This window comes from Typopeltis vanoorti, chromosome 13 (genome assembly GCF_054136105.1).
Source record: "Typopeltis vanoorti isolate ZY-2024b chromosome 13, IOZ_Tvanoo_1.0, whole genome shotgun sequence".
In the NCBI taxonomy this organism is placed as follows: Eukaryota; Metazoa; Arthropoda; class Arachnida; order Uropygi; family Thelyphonidae; genus Typopeltis; species Typopeltis vanoorti.
This window is the reverse complement of record NC_143561.1, coordinates 43345719-43358831: the sequence shown is the minus strand read 5'-3', so window position 1 is coordinate 43358831 and position 13113 is coordinate 43345719. Positions and strand designations below refer to the sequence as shown.

Sequence of the window (13113 nt, the reverse complement as noted above, 5' to 3'; positions counted from 1 at the left end):
CATAAATTTCAGACAATTTTTTTTTTTTTTTAACATGCAAAATGAAGATCAATGAGTTATTTTGGAAAGTTATTTTAAAATTAATGCATTTTTATGTAAATATAAATGTCACTATGTTTCAAGTTTAACTATATATGCTGAAGCAGGTAATGGGAAAAACAGACTTTTACCTTTGAAAATTTTGTTACTTTTCAATTTCTCAACTGAAAAAGGGTTCTTTGTCATCTTATAAATATGCATCTGATAACATCTTATAAATATGCAGGACTTATAGAAACATGGTCATATTTTTAGCCATAATTCTTAGCTGGAAATCAAATCTCTATTACCTGGAGTTCCTGACCTATTTTAATCACTGCTAGAAAATTAACAAACTGCACTCTTTGTGGTAGAGCTAAGGGCTCTGAATATTTTGATTACTTTTTTTGTCATTAAAATATTTGGTATGCATGACATAAAACTGTGTATATTTTCCTGATGTACTGAAGCTAATAAAAGAAAATTTTTTAAATATTTCACACTTTCAAATGTATAAAAGTGTTCTTGTGAGGTAAACAACTTCATTAATATGTATACAAGAAACTGTTATTAATTCAGCTTCAAATATACATAATTAGCATGTTGTAACATATGAATTCATAACCGATGAGGTCCCTTATGAATTAAGTGCCTGTATTATTAGCTATGGGAAGTCCCCATATGTTCAGTATGTCACTGAACAGAGGCACTTTTAATTATTACATTATCATTTTCTGGTGCATACCCTTCAAGGAGTGTACCAGATATTATGACATTCCAATATAATTAATATTTCATTATTGGAATGATTATGACAGCTTTTTTTTTTTTTTTTTTTTTTCAAATTGGTGTATTATTTGTGTGATCTGTGATTTGATCCTGCATTTGTTATTATTATTATTATTATTATTACCACCCCAAGACCTCATGGAGTCAAAGACTCATCTGGGAGGTCCTTTTATCACACACACACACAGCTCATTATACCATGTTTTAAACACATTCAAACTCTTTGCAGACACCACATTCTCAGGCAAAGCATTCCAATCATTCACAACTCTGCACGAAAAAAACCTGCCTCTCACTCCCCTACTCACACCCTCTTTATACAGTTTCCAGGGATGACCTCTGGTTCTCCCCTGATCTCCCACTATTCTCTGTAAAACTTCTCCAACATTGATCCTATAACAACCCCTTACCAACTTGTAGGTCTCTATCATATCTCCCCTCTTCCTCCTGTCCATTATTTAGATCTTTCATAGCATTCCTGACTACATCAAATTCAACTACATCTTATAGCTGGCCTGGTTGGCTGAGTGATTAGTATCTGCTCTCCAGCCAAAAGGCTGCGGGTTCGAATTCTCGCTATGGGCATGAATGTTTGTGATTGTCTATGAAAATATTAGTGGTAGTGGTTGGCAGTAGATGGCATTGATGTGGTTGTGGTTCATTGTAGTTGGTGGGTTGAGTGGTGGGGACCGAGAGCTGTAGAGTAGGTGCCCTCCCTCATGCTTTGTACTCCCTGGAGGCGTCACATAATTATAATAATCTTGACCTTCCTGAATCTTTTTCCAGCTATGTTTTACTTGTTTTGCTAATCTTTCATCTCCCATTCTAACTATATCATCTTAGATTAGCTCAGTTCACACATTCTTGAATTAACAGTATTAAGTTGTTTACTAATATCTTCATTTTAAATATGATTGAGATATTTATATCAACTTTTCATTTCATCTTTTATATCCTGTTTTGTTTAACCATACCATCTTGGATTGAGTCTACTCACACATTCTTGAATACTAATAATGGGGAGTTGTTTTTCAGATATCATTTTAAATATGGTTCTATTGATGGCATTTTTTGCTCCTCTAATTTTCATCAAAATTCTCATATCTATGGTCTCCAGTCTTTGATCCGCTGTTGTGTTTCTAACCATTTTTGAATCCTCTTTTGAATGTTAGATGATGTACAGCATTCAGTGTAAAAAAACTTGTTGATTAAACTACCATGAAAGAGAATAAAATGTAATAAAAATAATGAACATTTCCATCTTTATGGGTATATACATTCAGCATATACAAAACATACAGGCTTTATATATATTTATCAATTCCACACTTGAGAGGTCTCCATTGTTTTACTAATCTTTCATCTCCTATATCATCTTAGATTAGTTCTGTTTACACATTCTTGAATTCTTAACAGTATTAAGTTGCTTACTAATATCTTCATTTTAAATATGATTCACATATTTATATCAACTCATCAACAGCGACCCCACTTAAGTGGGACAAGCTGCAGCAGAAGAAGTCTCCAGACCTATGACAAGGCAATGCGATGTATGGGCAAGTGGTTAGAGAAAAAATAAAGGAATTTGTTGATGTGTTTCTTGAAGAGGTGGGGGAGGAAGGGGGGGTGTAATCATCGGAGAAAACAGTATGAGAAAGACTTTTCCAAAAAAAAACAGGTATAAGGAATGAAGGAAGAAGAGGATGAGAAGGAGGTACAATAAGTATGGGTGTTACCAGCAGCTTCTCTTGTCTGTACATGGTTAAAGGAAAGTGTAGGAATGGTAGTGGCCATTTTAATGGAGCAGCATCCATGGAAATACTTATAAAAAAGACACAATGCAGCAACAGTGTCTGTGGGAAAGTAAATGAAGGGAGTCATTGAGAAAAGAAAGAAGGGTCATCTGTTAAGCAAATAGGCCTTTTCTGAATACAGTCAAGTATTCTGAGGGAGGTTTTAGGTGCATCATCCTTTAAGAACCTCTAGAGGGAAAAAATATTAATTCTGAAACATCTCATGTGGGAGTGCTATAAAAAAAAATCTCCTCCTACTTGTATGAAAAATCATTAAAGACAAACTTGATGAAGAAGGAGAAGGAGCTAGGTTTGGGCAATAGTGAACCCTATTACCAAATTTGTACCTTTAAGAGTTGAGAAAGTATGTGAATATAGCAGTTATCTAATAAAGTAAGTGATGATAAGCATGTAAGAAGTACAAATTGTAGAATTATCTAAATATAAAATCAATATAAAACTAATGGGATTATCACTAAGCAGTTTCCATTTTATTTTTGTGAATTAAAATGGACACTGCTTGACATGCATATGCAGGCATATGGATACACAAAGGTTAATATGTGCTCATGATTTTGCAAAAGAAACCCTTAAAAATTATCTTATATTTGTCATTTGCAGGATATGACTGAAAAAGTGTCACTAAAATGCTTAGAACGGTGTTCTACAAAATATTTAAGTTTAAATGAAATTCAGAGCAGTTACTTATTATAACTGGGCAGTCATATTTGCGAAATGCAATTAAATGCCAAACAGTATTAAAAATTAATTTTTTTTTTCACCAGATGATGAAAACTTTCTACTTTCTTATTATTTAGGTTTTTTTTTATTTTTATTTAAATTCTTGAAATCATTTAAGTTATTTATTTCTGCTCAGAATAAAATAATATAAAAACCAAAAAATGAACCTGAAATGTAGGGTTCATAGAGTATTCTAAACCTATTTTTTACCAGTTAGTACTAATAGCAACTGGTGATGGTATAGTAAAAACTACTCAGTATGTCTTTCATGGCAGGCTGATTGATATCATTGTTAAGGCTTGATATGCAGACATCAACAGGACTTTTTATTAAGTTAGAAGCCTTGATTCTCTGCACTTTTTTAAGGTGTATTAAATTTTTAGTCTCTCTCTCTCTCTTCTCTGTGTGTGTGTGTGTGTGTGTGTGTGTGTGTGTGTGTGTGTGTGTGTGTGTGTGTGTGTGTGTGTGTGTGTGTGTGTGTGTGAGTGAGTGAGTGAGTGAGTGACATTAATTTTTTTGCTTATTCTGTCAAAGAGATTAATTATTTAACAAATACTGGGAATTAATTTTTTTCCTTTATACGTTAAACATTAAATTTGCAACTAATATCTTCAAAATACATTTAAGAATTTGTGGGGGAAAAACATACTCACCAGCCAAGACAGATCCACAATTTTCCCTGTTGTATCCTGACATAAAAGCATGTCATCAGCAACAAAGGGCATCTTGTCTTGTTGCTATGACAACCTATAAAGAGATGAACTAGATCTCAGCATCATTCTTGCTATAGGCAATATGCTCTCACTGATACAAATGACACTAGAAACTTTCTAAGTTTACAGCCAAATGACCTCTTATTCATCCATAGCTGTATCCCAAGACCCAGACAGAATAATCAAACAAATGGTCCAAACTAACTTTGGCCTGCCAGCAGTCACTAGACACCACAAGAGACAAGCAAAGAAATTGCCATCCCACTCTCCTATGTAACCTACTACCAATGTTAGGGGAGAAGCTTAAAGTGGAATAATTATGGGAGCAAACTACAGTCCAAAGGGCAGTCAATCTAGAGAAGGCTTACTCTTAAACTTATCTTTGCATGCATGCAAATAATTCTATTAGCATATTCATCACATCTATACATAAAAAGCAAATGATTACTGCAAGATTTTAGAAAAGTTTTTTTTAATTTCTCCTGGAACATTGCAGACTTTTAATTCATCTTCTGAAGAATTATAATTTATTAATTAGAGATAAAATATAAGAAGCACTACCAACATTTAGAAATCTACAAACTAAAGTTTGGAACTAATCAAGAGTTATGGTCATTCTAGTCATATATCAAAGAATTTTGTTCTGTGATAGATTACTTTATTTTTCTACCAGGTGCATGGTACACTATTTAAAAACAAGATTGCAAACATTTTATAAAATATTGCATTTGTACCAACTTTATTCATTAATAGAAATATTATATATATATATATAATTGATAAATATATAAAAAAAAATCCTTAACCCACCTATGGTATAAAATATATTATTGTTTCAAATAATCAAATAACCTTTTGTGAGTGGGAGTGATATTAAAAAAAAAATCCCTAGGACTGATTAAAGCAGTGAATGTATGTATACTTTGGAAAGTTTAGTAGAAATTGGAAATGTAATCTATTATCAAAATAATCTTAATTTCTTCCAAATTATGGATATTACTTGTATAAATGTTATTCACCATCATATTTTATGAAGATCTCTTCTAGTTCCTTATTAATGCTTCAAGAAAACTACCTCAGGACAAGCACTAGTAGTGATTTCATATTCTAGCATGATGTTAAGTTTTATAGGACTGACCCAGTAACATTTAATACAATAAAAATATTGCTTTTTTATAAAGGTATATGCAGGATCCAAGACTGCCTCTGCTCATACATATTTTATTTTTATCCACAAATAGGGAAATGAAATGTAATATATAACTATCCTGTCAGTGTTGCCATATTTACTTTTTTTTTATTTGACCTGTTTAAACAAAGAGACTTTGATTATGGTAAGTACTGCTGTTGCCATTTACTTAAAAAAATACAGATACTCCTCGACATACTTAAGTAGACCGTTCAACTATTCCTTACCAAGTTGAAATGTACATGTCAAATTCCCCCCCCCTCAACCTTTGTCATGTGTTTGACATGACAAAGTCTATTATGATTTCATAATAGACTTTCTCATGTCAAACACATATGCAAAAAATAAACATGTAATGCCATGCAAAAATATTAAACAGTAAAAAAAAATTCATAGTTAAGAATTTATGGAGAAAAAATACACGTGTTAAAATAATTACTTTACTTAATATTAGGAAAGTAACATTCAACATTTCGACCTCTGTATTGAGGTCATCGTCATCAGGAAAATACGTATGCATAAGATCCATGCTACTGCACATTACAAAGGTAAAATGAATCTAACTGCTTATTAATCTTTTATCTATCTGACCTTGTGTGGAAAACCTAAATTAATAATATTAAATTTAAAAATATATAAATAGATTTAAAAAAATTAAATTTAAAAATCCAGATAAATATAAAAATAAATTAAAATAAACATAAAATATTTTTAAAAATTAAATAAATTAGAAACAGAACTACATTAAACATTTCTAGAGTCCTCTCATTGAGATTTTCTTCTGGGCTTGTTCCGGTTGCTATAAGGGTTGCAGATGGGTCCTCTACGTTCTTGAAATGATTAATCCGTCATTTTTGTTCAGGTTTGGATAGTGTTGTAGCATTTCACAGGCTTCTTTGAATTTTTTCGCAAACCAGGTTTTGGTGCAGTGTAGAGACTTGGTGCTCTATGGTATTTTGGAGTCTGATAGGCCTATTTTACCATAATGGAGATATTTAATGTGTTGTTTGTGTTTGTCTTTTCTGATTAGGATCATGCATCCTGTTTCTCCTATGTAGGATAGGTTACATATACATTGGATTTTGTAAACCCCTGGGATGGCCAGGTATGGAAGAGAATCTTTGAACAAGCCCAGAAGAAAATCTCAATACAAGAGTACTCTAGGAATGTTTAATGTAGTTCTGTTTCTAATTTATTTAATTTTTAAAAATATTTTGTTTATTTTTATTTATTTTAAGTTTTTTTTTTAATTTAATTAATTTTTTAATCTATTTATAACTTTTTAAAATTTGATATTATTAATTTAGTTTTTCCACATGAGGTCAGGCTAGGTAAAAGATTAATAAGCAGTTAGATTCATTTTACTTTTGTAATGTGCAGTAGCATGGATCTTATACATATGTATTTTCCTGATGATGACCTCAATACAGAGGTCAAAACGCCGAATGTTACTTTCCTAATATTAAGTAAAGTAATTATTTTAACACGTGTTGTGTCTCCATAAATTCTTAACCATGAATGCTGACCACCGTGTAAAAGAAAGTAAAAACAAAAAAAAAAAAGATAAACATCCTGTATTAAATACATTAAATATACATACATTTTACACTATATCCTGTTAGACAAGTTTTAAACAGTGAACACACCAAATATATTTTACAATTTGGCAACACAATATATTAACGAGAAATTGTCCCTGCATACGTTATCTTTTAACTCATGGCTTTCAATAATTAACAAAAAAAAATGCAGTCCAAAATGCTCCACCAGTATTAAGATTTAAAAAATGGTACATATTGTTGCATGTTGGTTGGCTGCTAGTTATCATAAAAATCTGTCAAGAGATATTTGAACTTTTGCTTTCTCCCCCCCCCCCCCCTCATAAATTTTTCTCTAGCAGGCAAAGGAACTTGCATATTTTGGATGTGTTTCCACCAAGCAAAAGTGTTATCCAGTTTTTCAATGCTTTGTGTCCTGGCATAGTTTTTTCCTCTATGGAAATATAAGTGCAAGATTTGATAAAACAGGTCTGTTTCATTTATATTAATATTTGCTCAGGCAAATATAGACACCTTTGTCAATTATGTATGGTAGCACTCCAGAAAACTTTTGCTGCTTCAGTATCACTGCTAGCAGCCTCACCAGCTACATGCACATTATGAAAGTCAGCATGATTTTTAAAACAACTTGCAAACCAACCATTGCTTCTTTCAGCAAATGACTGTGTTCCTTTAGGATATTTTCCCTTAAGCTCCTCAAATAAACTTCCTGCCTTAGCTTGCATTGTCATAAGGCTCAAACAAACATGTTTCTGGATCTAGTCTTCCATCCAGACTCAGGAATTTCTTACGTAAGTACAGATTTACATATCTCAGGGGGTCTGTCTGTACTCCAGCTTAGAAAAAAGATCAAATACCACTGCCACCACAAGCCTGAACAGGGCAGGGTTCTGTTAATACTTACATAAGTATTTTTAGACACATAATGCTCAGAAATTTCCATATAGTTGACCTCAAGCTTTGTATTAACTGTTCTGAAAAGTGACAGTACTATCTGTGATGCAGTATACATTCATATGGCATATTAAACAAAATTCTTAATCATTAAAACTGGTTTCCTTTTTCTCTGTGCAGAGGGTCAAGTATATTTGTTTTAAATGAGGTTTTCATATAAACCAATTTTATATTAAAGATTTACTTTTTCTCTCTCTCTCTTAAAAAAAACTTTGAGTGTTTATAAATCATATCCAAAGATCATCTACACACACACATTCTTTATCAAAAGAATGGCTTAATCAGTTGTAGACACCTTAAAGAGTTTAGTTTAGTTTCAGATGAAAGGGACTAATAAGTTATTTCCAAAAAAACACTCACTTCTCGATCTCTCTTTCCTGACTTTAAATTTTTCAGGAAATGACAACATATACTAAATTATTAATTGTAAAACTTTAATCAATACCTTCCAGTATTTTGATAATGTTACATTGCCATCTTCTGGGAACATAAAACTATGATATGTGCATACAGGCACTAACAACAAGCAAATGAGGCTGAAGAAAGCAACTGTCATTGGTCCTAGATATTTAGCCCGCTAGGGTCCTATCCCCTAATGGGCTAAATCAGGTTGTCTTGGCTGTTGTTCTTAGGATGCAAGCTTCCCAAATTTGGGGCAGTCTCCCAAATTTGTTGAGATTTGGGAAGTTTTTTAGAGCTGAGGCTGATTCCAGGAACAATCTTTCATATTTATATTTGCTACGGTGTAGTAAAGTGGCTTTCTTCCAGCGTATTCTGTGGTAGGTATCTAGTGCATGGTCTGCAAGTCCTGAGAAGCTGTATTGATGAAATTTTTGATCTCTCATCTTGAGGTGAATTATTTTTTGGATACGTGTGGGTGTGTGTATTTCCCTGTGAAACTTAAAGTAAGTTTCATCAAGCTTCTATAACTGATTATCATTTCGCATCTTTATCTATGAATAAATAACTGAAAATCTCAATCATTTGTTCATAGATATTGTTTATTGCTGTGAAAATTCTTTGTTTCAGTATAGAAATTGTTTTAAGGAGCAGCCTTCAAAAATCCTAATAAGAAAAACTCCCTTAGGTTAGGATGCAGTAGACAAGACCAACTGTATCCACAGAAGAAATTCACCTACCAACAAAAGATGGCAGATAATTTCATCTCTTGGTGTGAAATGAAATTGCCACCAGCCTGCTTATTGGAACCCTGAGGTGATCTGAGAAGGTCCATGTTTGGTCTCTAGCTCAGTGCTTCCCATCTGATGTGCTGCAAGAATTAGTTATAGTAATCAATGAATATACTTTGTAATAAAAAAAATAGAGGTTCTCATGGCAAAGACTTTGTGACCAGATTTAATGTCCACATTATATGATGCCATCAAAATGATAATCTTCATCAAATCTAAACTGCTATAGTCCTGCATTTTTGAAGAAATGGGATCAGAACATCAGTCTTTGTTATTCTACACTGAAGTGTAATGATTGTCCAGGGGCAGAATTTTGGTAAGATTTCATGAGTTCAAAGAAAAACTGAAACTTTTTTTTACAAATGATTTTCATTATTCACATTTTTTAAATGATAACTCTTGGCTTCAAAAAAATGGCACACTTAGCAGATATATTTGAGCATCTTAATTGAAAATGCATGGACCAAACAAAAATATATTAACTTGTATGAAAAAGTTAATGGATTCAAAGCTAAAATCCAATTATGGAAAAATGAAGTTATTATTATTATTATTTGACACCTCCAGGGAGTCCAAAGACTCATCGAGGGAGAGTGTGCCAACAGCATCGAACGATTGCCCCCCCCCCCTTCCAACTACTAACCGTGCTCAATGCTCAGTTGGTGTTTTAATTCTAATCCTAGCAGTTGTTGGTCAACATCTGAGCATGCTTCAGGAGAGGCTCTGTTTTTATTTTGACCAAATCGACACATAAAAGTTCAATTGGATTTGAAATCCATTTGCATTACTATCAGAAAATATTTCGGACTTTGATCTGTCGATGAAAGAAAAGGAAGAGCTCCTAGATTTGAGGAATGACTAAACCCTTGAAGTTCAGTTATCTGAATTCTGGTTCACTGTAAAAGAAGAGTTTGTCTGTTGGAGAAAAAGCAATTAAGATGTTTCTACCATTTGCTATAACCTATCTCTGTGAACAATCTTTCTAATTGATGATCACAATCAAGAATTTGAAGAGGTCGTGCTTAAAAAAAGACTAGATCAGGAATTATACACAGCTCTTTCAAGCATCAACCCAGACTTAAAAAAAAGTTGTTCACAGAAACAAGCACAAGTCTCTCACTGAACAAACTGATTATTGTTTTAATTTGTGATTATTTTTTTAATGACAGTACAATAATAAATCTATTCAACTTAAATCATTTGTTTCCTTTACTTTCTCACTAAATTCTAAAAGAAAACTCAGGCAATGAGCATTGGTATCCACCTTTATACCATTTATACCCCATGCCTGCTGAGATGCGACTTGCATCCATATTCCTTACTAGTTGGTATGCTATTATAAAAAACATTTATTACAAAGAATTGCATTCCTGTTTTTCAAAAAAATTCATTTTGTACTCTACACAAAATATGTGAAGTTTAAGAGTTTGCAAGAATTGGTACATATAATGCAGGTGTTTAATTTAATTAGTGTGCTGTGCTGTGATGCAAAAAAGGTTGGGAAGCACTGTTCTAGAGCAAGATTTCAGATTAGCTAACCTTTAGTCCACCCATAGTAATAACATATGACATATTTAGCATCATTCACTGGTGGGAATCACATAGAACGTATTGTTACCTTTTATCATCAATTTCCTGGTATGTTCCCTCAAAGGGGTGTTCAGGCTACTATGACAGCACTACATGATTAAGTTTACATTATTATTAATCATGTATCAATAATTTTCTTCCAGATTAGTCTATTACTTGTCAGCACTCCAATATTGTCACATTTTGTGCTGCTAAGGCACTTCTGACAGAATCAATCCACCTAGACATTGATCTTTCACTGCATCTCTTTCCTATTATCTTGTTATCAACCACTTGCGATGCTAACATTTCCTCACTGATTCTATTTAAGTGGCCATACCACCTTAGATTAACTCTGCTCATACATTCTTGAATGCTAATAATGCAAGTTCTTTTCTAATATCTTCATTTTTAATATTTAATATTTTTTTAATATTCATATTTAATATCAGTGAGAGACTTTGTGTAGAAATTGATGATGATGATAAAAGGTAACAATACGTTCTATGTGATTCCCACCAGTGAATGGTGGTAAATGTGTCATATGTTATTACTGTGGGTGGACTAAAAGTTAGCTAATAATCTGAAATCTTGCTCTACAGCAGTGTATTCTGCCATTGATGCCATCCATTCACTCTCCTAATTTTTCTCAGAATTCTCATATCTGTAGTTTCTAGTCTTTGATCAAGTTCTTTGTTTCTAACAACTCTCAGATCCATAACTTAAAACTGGTTTGAATACTGTCTTATATACTGCTAGTTTGGTGTTTTAATTAAATTCTCTCTTATTCCATATAAATTTATTCACCTGGCTCCCTGCCATACCAGCTTAGTTTATGTTATTGTCTATTTCCAAATTTAATTTGCCATCTTCACTAAAAACTGTATCTAAATAGCTGAAATATTTTAATTGTTCTATAAGTTTTTCATTGAGAATGCAGCTGAAGTTTTCTCTGTTCTTTCCTATTTTCATAGTTTTGGTCCTTTTATTGCTGATTTTCATGTCAAATTTGTTACAGCTGTTATGCAATGTAGTTAAAGAACCCTGGAGACCTACACTGAATGTGTTTACAAGTACATCATCATCCACATAAAACAAAGAGTTAAGTTATCTCAGATTCTAATATCAGTTTTAATGCCACTTTCTTTCATAATGTGATCCATACAGATGATGAATAAAAGTGGAGATAAATGTGCATCCTTGTTTTAACTCTGATTTTGCACCAAACCATCTTCCTGTATTTCCTTTAATTCTAACTGCAGACTCACATCTTAAATATAGACTAAGTGTTTCTCTGTATAATGTTCCATTTATCCCATATAATTGTTGTGTTTTGAAAAGCTTTTCTCTGAACACCTTTTCTGTATGCTTTTTTCAGCTCTACAAACATAAGTACAGATCCTTATCATATTTCAACTATTTGTCATAAAGTGAAAATCTGATCTTGACAACCTTGACAACCCTTCCCCAGCTTGCTCTTCTCAAGTTTTTCTTCCACAATTTTTCTCAACCTCTTTTCAAGAAATTAGAAGTGGCCATCACATAGTGCTGGTCACTTCCAATTTCAAATCCTCTATACACTCTTATATCCTGAACCAGCACGAAGATATCACTATCAACAATGACATACATAATCAGTGAAGCTTTTCTTATTTGTTTCATCTTCTCTCCATGTGAACTTGTGCATATCTTGATGTTGGACAATGGTGTTAGTAATGACTAGTTCACATCATGAGGAGAAACCCAGCAGACACTTTCTGTTATTATTAGCTTTGCCCTTTTCTCAAAATTTTCCCAAAATGTTTCTATACACCTGTTGGGATTCATTTCCTACTCTGCTATTTAGATCTCCAAGAAGGACCACTTATTTTTCCATTTTCGTAATGTCAACTGCCTGCTAACATTACTAATCTCTTTCTATCTATCATATGTATTTGTGGTTTAAGCCAATAGAGAACAAATTTGGTTGGCTAAGTTCCAAATTTCTAACCCTTCCTCATTCATTCAGTACCTGGTGGATACCTACTAGTGAGGCACATCACATGAAGGTGAGGATTGGACGCCCCAGTCAGTTCTCCACATTCCTTAAATGCAATGTGGAAGTCTCCTTCCAGTTATCTTTTAAGTAACTGCATTAAGTCAGTGGCCAAATCAATTTGAAAGCACCAGTTCTTATCTGATCACTGAAGTTAAGCAAAACCTGAACCCAATAGTACTTAGGAGGGTGAAGCCTTGGAATCCTGGATGCTGCTGTCATGACAATTTTAGCACTTCCATAACACATTGGAAGAATGACAGTATGTTGCGCCTTTCAATTGGAAAAGGCCTAAGTTCGATTCTCGTTGTGACGAGAGGAATCTTTGCAGTATATGGGTTTTTTTCAACTGAAGATGAGTTAGCCAATCTCATACAGAGAGGTAGCAGGGTTTTTCATCTTGCATACAAACAAATTGGCCTTGAGAACACACGCAGTTTACAGACAAAAAATACCAGTGGTGGTGGTGGGCAGTAGATGCTATTGGTGTAGGCAATGATGGTAGTAGTGGTTCACTGTAGTTGATTGATGGTGGAGACGGAGACCTGTGGAGTAGGTGCCCT

General features: G+C 33.2%; 1 protein-coding gene and 1 long non-coding RNA gene across 3 annotated transcripts in view; one reads left to right on the top strand and one right to left on the bottom strand.

The window, feature by feature from the left end:
- Positions 1–13113, bottom strand: part of LOC150100096 (uncharacterized) — a 384171-nt gene that overhangs the window by 235760 nt on the left and 135298 nt on the right. For both annotated transcript variants that reach the window (XM_090402894.1, XM_090402895.1), the window contains exon 3: positions 3995–4088. In XM_090402894.1, the coding sequence (XP_090259020.1) occupies positions 3995–4066 (72 nt within the window). In that variant the 5' untranslated portion in view covers positions 4067–4088. The remainder of the gene's footprint in view (positions 1–3994; positions 4089–13113) is intronic.
- The window catches only part of LOC150100097 (uncharacterized), a 142459-nt gene that overhangs the window by 65985 nt on the left and 63361 nt on the right, over positions 1–13113 (top strand). The window lies entirely within an intron of this gene.